This window comes from Triturus cristatus, chromosome 9, assembly GCF_964204655.1.
Source record: "Triturus cristatus chromosome 9, aTriCri1.1, whole genome shotgun sequence".
NCBI classification, from domain to species: Eukaryota; Metazoa; Chordata; class Amphibia; order Caudata; family Salamandridae; genus Triturus; species Triturus cristatus.
In genome coordinates, this window is record NC_140592.1 from 33,978,917 (window position 1) to 33,986,634 (window position 7,718).

At 44.4% G+C, this 7,718-nt stretch overlaps 1 protein-coding gene across 2 annotated transcripts in view; it reads left to right on the forward strand.

The window, feature by feature from the left end:
• Window positions 1-7,318, forward strand: part of LOC146797317 (phosphatidylinositol 4,5-bisphosphate 3-kinase catalytic subunit gamma isoform-like) — a 132,735-nt gene extending 125,417 nt beyond the window's left edge. For both annotated transcript variants that reach the window (XM_085624316.1, XM_085624317.1), the window contains one exon: window positions 6,627-7,318. In XM_085624316.1, coding sequence (XP_085480442.1) covers window positions 6,627-6,890 — 264 coding nt within the window. In that variant the 3' untranslated portion in view covers window positions 6,891-7,318. The remainder of the gene's footprint in view (window positions 1-6,626) is intronic.
• The last annotated feature ends 400 nt before the right edge of the window (window positions 7,319-7,718 follow it).

Consider the following 7,718-nt stretch of genomic DNA (forward strand, 5'->3'; position numbering starts at 1 on the left):
ATCCAGACTAGCATCCGTTCCTGATATAATTTGTCCAGTAATAGTTTCCTATCAAAAGTCCAGGATCTTATTTGGTGAGAAGGGCAGTCCCAGGAAAAACTAAAGACTATAGGATTGTGATCGGATATGGTCCGAGGGTCAAGTCGAACCTTAATAGACCTCAAAACTTCAGGAGAGGTGAAAACATAATCAATACGGACCATCTTTTGGTGAGGTATTGAATAGAAGGTAAACCCATTATGGGCTGGATAGCTAACGTGCCATAAATCTACCAAACTATGTTCAAGAAGTAAAGTGCGAAGTGCTTTATAAACCTGGGGCTTCCGACCAACATAAGCAGTGCATTTAGAGAGATCTAACCATCTAGGAATATCAATATTAAAATCACCACAAAAAATTAACGGGTGCGGCCAAGTGGCTAGTTCTACATTTAGATCCATCAGGATCTGCGGATCGTCCAGATTAGATGCATTTATTGAACAAATCGAGAGTACAGATTTATTAACGAGTAATTCAACAATTAACCATCTGCCTGAGTTATCTTGCTTAAACCTTTTAACTCGCGTGGCCCCTATTTTTGAGATAATAGCCACACCCCTGATGGTGGAGGCTTGTCGGGTGGTAGCCACTAAATCGTAGCCCAAAAACTTAAGGTAGTGTCGGTTAGCCCAAGAGATATGAGTTTCCTGCAAGCAGATCAAATCCGCTTGCATCACCTGTATCAACTTGTGAAAGATCCTACGCTTCTTAGGATCATTTAGCCCACAGATATTCCAGGTTACACATGTCAATCTACGGTTTGCCATTGATAATGGGGAGGAATATCAAACATATAATTTAAGAGATTATAAGGAATATACCAGCAACTTGCCTTGAAAAATAAGCAGATAATTAACATCCTAAAAATATTTGAGATCATCCTGCCATATGTAAATGTAAATGTAAATGTAAATGTAAATGTATGTGTCTTGTAAAGCGCACTGCTGCCCTGAGGCGTCGTGGCGCTGTAGACCGCTGGGGAACCCGTCCTGGCTATCCCTGTGAGATGGTCCCTCCTGGGTATCTCCAAGGTGAAACCAGGCATCCCCGGCGAATGTGGGGGGCCGTTGTGGAGATGAGGCAAGCTAATGCCCAGAGTTGCCGAGTGTGTTCCTGGTTAGAGTAGGTACCGAGGCGAGAATTATCGAGTCCGTTTTGACCCTGGTCCACCACCCTGCCGCGTCGGGAATTGAACCCTGGTCCCTGGCCGATTCTCTGCTTGCGGATCTGCCGCCTCTAACCAGTGAGCCACACCTCTCCACATATACTTTAATAATGAAGCCAATCGCCTCGAAAACCCACCACAACACCACCCAGTGCCCCCCCATCCCACCCTGCCCACCCATTTCCCCCCCCTACCCCTCAACCTACATCCGGAGCTCAGGACCTAGGTCCTTGTGATGGTTGAGTAAGCGTCACCCCACACTCCGTTGGGCCTACAACAACCCCCGTGAGTACTATAAATGGGGATCGATCCTATTAACATCCTGTTAACATGACAAAGAAACAGATCGTTCAATCCTATTAACATCCTATTAACATGACAAAGAAGTAAATTCGACAGCAGTATTGATGTGAAGTAGATCAACCCCCTGGAAAAATAATGGATATCCCCGTTCTAAACCATGATCGCCTCAATTTTTAAAGAAGGGACCTTAATAAGAGCGAAGGAGAGAGAAGAAAAGAAGAAAAACTACATTGAGTCCAGAAAATATTTGGCAGTTATCTCAGAGAGAAAGAACTTTGTTTCAGCCTTATGTATTACTTTCAGCTTTGCCGGGAAGAGCAAGAAAGCCTGAGCGCCTTTCGCCTGGAAAAGAGGAATCTGCTGACGAAGATGCCAACGGCGATCGACTGTCTCTGCAGCAAGATCAGGTCGAACAAAGAATTGACAGCCCTTGGCAGCTCTCTTTTTGTTTGGTCGAGCTAAATCAAATATACGTTCGCGAGCGAGAAAAGTGTTGAAGCAGACCAGAATGGCACGTGGGTAGGAACTGTTGGCATTAACAGAAGATTGTTTCTTTCTTGTAAACGGGAAACGATGTGCTCTTTGGATTTCTAAGTTCCAGTTCCATTGAGTGACCTCTGGAAAAGCATCAGTGAAGAGCTCGACTATGAACTTTCGAACATCGTCTACCTCGATATTCTCCTCAATTCCCAAAACTCGTAGGTTATTCCTTCTGGAGCGGTTCTCAAGATCAGATAATTTCCATATTATATCCTTTCGCTGTTCCTTAACCTCTGAGACCAAGTCTTTTTGGACGACTGCAGCATCTTCAAGGGCTGAAATCCGTTCCTCGGCTTCCGTGACTCTTGTGTTGATCTCAGCGGATGATTTAATAACACGGCGGAGGGAATTTTGCAGTTTACGACAGACAGATTGTGTGCGTAAGTTCTCTTGTTTGGTTGCATCTCTGTGTTGCATAATTGTGTGATATATTGTTGCCAGAGAAACCTCCTCCGGTGGCTCAGAAAGAACCCCTCCATTGTGATTAGGGGGTATCTGAGAATTGATTTGAGATTGATCTTCTCGGGAATTGTCATGCAAGCTCTCCTGATATAGAGATTTAGAACCAGGGGCTTTACGCACCGTGTCAGCAGCCAGAACTTCTGAAATCTCACTGGGTCGCCAGTCAGCAGCTTCACTGTCATAATCTGACCACTGTAAATCAGGGTCGTCCTCCTCACCAAACAGCGAATGATCTGATACAGAATAAAACTTTTCTGTTGAATCACTGATCACAGACCCCCCCGCAATCTGATATTCTGCCAAGGGTCCAGAAGCGATAGCAACTGGATGTGAATTATAACATGAAACTACACTGTCCAGAATGCACTGAGCTGGAGCAGAACCAGAAGCAGCAACAGGAGGACTTAGGGTGAGTGAGTCTTTTTGAGGAGAGTCAAGCGCAGTGAGCTGAGGTATGTCTGAAATAGCCGCAAGATGAGGGGGATTAGACGAAATGTGGAGAGGAGGAACATGAGTACTCAACAAGGAAGGACTTTGTACAGAGGTAGACAGAGTAACGGATGTCGAGGTTACTGTGGCAGAAGCTGATGAAACAGAAAGAGCAGTCTTTTCCCTAGCTCCCAGCTTAGCGAAAATATCGGATAATGTCTGCACCTTACCCGGTACTGAGGAGGTTGAGGAGATAGCTGTAGCAGCCGGTGAATCATGAATAGAGATTCTATCTGGCATCGCAGCTCTGCTTTTCCGGGTAATCCGCGAGGTGTTGGTGTCAGCGTCGTGCGGCAGGTTGCGAATGAAGCTGCGGGACTTCGCCGTCTTAGAAACTGCTTTTGATACTTTTGGTGGCATCCCCGGTGTTGCGGGGAAAATTGAAGAGGACACCGAGGCCGCTGAGAAGGTAAGCCGTGTGGAGAGCGCCGTACACAATGCAACGGAGTTCGAACGCCGAATAGCCCGCCGGAACCACCGCAGTCTTAATGAGAAGGCAGATCTTAGAGTATCCAAGCGGGATACAAAGGCCATATGTAGTTTTTTCGTTTATTCCTCTGTCTGACTTTATCTTTCAGTAGATTTTAGGTAGATTTTCAATCTTCCCGGTCTCCCCAGCATGGTCGATTTCTCGATATGTATAAAACTCGTCGGGTTGTTGATGAAGCCCAGCGGAGCGAAAACACTTCCTCACTCGGCCAGTATCACGGCCGCCATCTTGCTCCGGAAGGGGAAATCACTTAAGCTGATGACACTCAGCTGTTGATTATGTTTGGTCCCGACCCTGCAGACACAATGACCCGGTTTAAAAACTGTATGATCCACATTAAGAACTGGATGGGCAATAACAAACTACAGCTCAACGTCAGTAAAACGGAGATCATCTTGTTTGGCAGGGCTGAAGAATATTGGTCCAACAATTGGTGGCCACAGGAATTGGGCTTATGCCCATCCCCAAAACAAGCTGTGCGTAATCTTAGAATAATCATCGATAATAAACTATCCATGAAAACCCATGTCAATCTTGTATTAGGCACCTGCTATGGCATCCTGTGGAAATTGTGTAACATTTTTAAATGGATTCCTATCGAAGCCAGGAAACCTCTGGTGCAGGGTCTAATTGTAAGCCAATTGGATTATGTGAATGTTTTGTTGGCTTCCCTAAACGAAGATCTTTTTTCCAAACTGCAGATTCTGCAGAACACAGCTGCCAGACTTATTTTGAATCTGCCATCTAGATCTCCTTCAGCCCACAGCCTGAGGTCCCTCCACTGGCTTCCGGTAAGAAAGAGAGGCCATTTTAAAATCCTATGCCTCACCCTCAAGATCATATATAGAACCGGACCCTGTTATCTACCGAAAAAGCTTAACCGGTACCAGCCAGGAAGACTGTAAAGATCTAGTTCAAAATCTCTCCTTACCCCACTTCGAATCCGCACTGTTCGTAGTGGGGGACGATCCTTTTCCTGTCTTGCCCCCATCTCTGGAATAAGCATCTGTCCCATCTTCACTCCATCATCGAACACAAACATTTCCGGAAAGACTTAAAAACGTGGCTATTTTATCAGAAATAATGATGAATTGATATGACCTTCAGCCCACTGGAGTCCCGCAAGCGCCATGAGACCTTAAGGTGATTCGTGCGCTCAACAAGTTTCTTTGACTTTGACTTTATCTACCCATCTATCTCCAACTCGTCCACAAGAGCATCTCCCGGTGTTGTTGCCTACAATCTACCTCCAAAGTACCTCAAGGAGATGTCATCTTCAGCCTTGACATGGAGCCACTTGGATTCTACTTTGACAACTACGAACTTAAAATCCACCCGCGTGGTGATGGCACATAATGCTATAAGAAAATGTTGACTATCTAGAGGGAGCCATCCAGACACCTTCTCAGGAATTGTGGAAGATGTTCTTTTAAGACCAACCCCAAAATCCACTCTTCGTGTTCCTCAAGTGATCCCGTTCCTACACAGCATGATCAGCCACTCCTTTTAGCTGCAAGCGACAGCCTCCTGACTGTATTAATAGCTTTAATTGAATTTTTACACACGTCTGAAAGACAGTTGTAGTAAGGCCTCTGTCAACTTAATGTGAAAATGTAGATCCATTGCTCCCTTACATGGGCAAACCTCTGGGAAGAATAGCCCTGCACCAGCTTAAGGATTTGGCAGAATCTAATGGCGGAAAGGATGGTGAACAAGCAGATTTCCGTCCCCGTCATAGCACCGAGATGGTGGTTCTAGCTGCCCACGATGATCTTTGCCAGCTCCTCAATAAAGAAGAAACTGGCGTGCTAATCCTCTTATGCATGAGGCCAATGACCTCAAAGTCCGACTTAAAACCCTGGAAGCAGCTGGTAACAAAGCCACAGTCCTGAAGTGGATAAAATGTTTGATCTCAGGTAGAACACAAGAGGTCTCTGTCTCTCTCATGCTCTCCGAAGGTATACAATGCAGACTGTTGGTTCCCGCAAGGTCAAGCCGCTCAACCTTTCTGTTTAACATATATTTTCACCAAAGTCACATACTCCAAGAACAGTGGGCCGAAAAAGTAATCTGAGACAAAATCCTAACTTTACGACTTTCGGTATTCACAAAAGGCATTTAGGAGTAGTAAAGTTAAGATTCCTAACTTTCCTACTCCTAAACTGAGACACAATCCTAACTTTCTGACTTTTGGTATTCACAAAAGGCATTTAGGAGTAGTAAAGTTAAGATTCCTAACTTTACTACTCCTAAACTGAGACAAAATCCTAACTTTACGACTTTCGATATTCGCAAAAGGCATTTAGGAGTAGTAAAGTTACGACTTTTGGTATATACAAAAGGCATTTAGGAGTAGTAAAGTTAGCATTCCTAACTTTACTACTCCTAAATGCCTTTTGTGTATATCGAAAGTCGTAAAGTTAGAGTTTTGTCTCAGATTACGTTTGTGAATCGGGCCCAATGAGCAGACGTGTTTGGATACTCCGGCATCTTGCATTTCTGGTGATAGTACAACAGACCATGGGGCTGAACAGCAGAGGGCAGCCATCTTCTTGTGTAGTGTATTTTGCTGTTTTTATTTTAAGTCATTGTCACACTAACAGACTGACTCACTGGTGAGAAGTAAATCAGGCTGAGCAACTATTTTAACAGCCTCCCAAAATTCATAATTCACAGAAATCATGTGATTTCAGCAAATTATAAGAAAAGTGTGCATGTATCTCATCATCCCTTCGTTGTTATTTATGAATCTATTTTTTTGTGCTGTAACAGTCAAAAATATGTGATCTACTTCAGTGGTAATATTTATTGAATCCTTATTCACACTGTATATAACAGTCGTACATGATGTATACTTTGCTACCATTTTACAATATTCTTCTTTTAATCTTATTACTTCAAGTACTGTGGACTGTTCATATTTCACAAGAGTAATACAGTCTAACTCTGAGCAGATTAATGCAGAGTTTTTTTATGCTGTACATTTTTTATTTCTTTGCTTTTAAATATGGTCATACATCAGTAGAGTAAAACCGCCCTTCACTCCATCTTCTATACTCTCCTCTTTTTAGAGGTGCTCGTATCGTGCTGGTATCTCTTGCACCTCACGCCTGACTTGTCCATGTCTTCCATCCCCAGGACATCTGCAGTCAGGCGTACTTCGCCCTGCGCGCGCACTCCCGGCTCCTCATCACCCTCTTCTCCCTGATGATGCTGACTGGTCTTCCCGAGCTCACCAACGATGGGGACCTCCACTACCTGAAGGAAGCGCTGGCACTAGGGAAGGATGAGGACTTTGCCAAGAGGCACATCCTCTACCAGATCTCCATCTGTGAAAACTTGAACTGGACTGTCCAGGCCAACTGGTGGATCCACCTGAAGATCGGCAGCAAACAGAGCTGATGCCGGCACCTGGCGGGTGTTGGGGCGTTAAGGGTTGTGGTTGGCAGGGATGGGCCATCAGGTTTATCTAGCGTTGGTGCCATATGCCTGCTGCCATGGACTGTGCTCTTTAAACTTCTCAAGAAGTCAAAGGGTGCAGTGATCACAGAGAAGGAATACCAAAGAATATTTCTTACCAGGAAGGAATTTGCATAAAAAAATCGGCTCAATTAGAGCCTGGCAGGTGGCCCGCTGGGTCTGCCAGTGAGTGAGGGCCACGTCGCCGCATCTGATGGACGACCCCAGGCTGGTTGTAAAGATCCCTGCTATGTTGACAGGTATCTTTTGCCAAAATGTAAGTTCAGTAAAACTGAATGCTGAGGCAGGTGTCATGCTGTTTTTGGCCCATTCAGCATATCTTAAATAAATTTTTTATTGGTTTTCTAATACTTAACATTATAAAAACTGTTTTGTTCATGCCATGTAACATTATACCCAATTCTCCCTGCCTTCATACCCCAGTAGTGCCTCTCTTCACATGAAACTTGAGTCAGCACGCCAGGTTCACAACTAGAAAACCATGGGCTGTTCTTGACAGTTACCTCCAGAAAAATAAAGCACCATAGTGCATCTTTTATACAAAGCAAGGAAGGAGTCCCACAAGTCTCCTCACCTCTGTTAATGGATCTATTTAAGAGACTCAAATATCCTCAGAAATGGGGAACGACTTACCCATTGGGGCATAAATCAAATAAAGGTGGAGGATGAATTGAGATAAATACTATGAAGCTGACTTGCTGTATGTATAGATTGATTGAATCAGTTCTAACAATCGGAGAAGGCAAATTT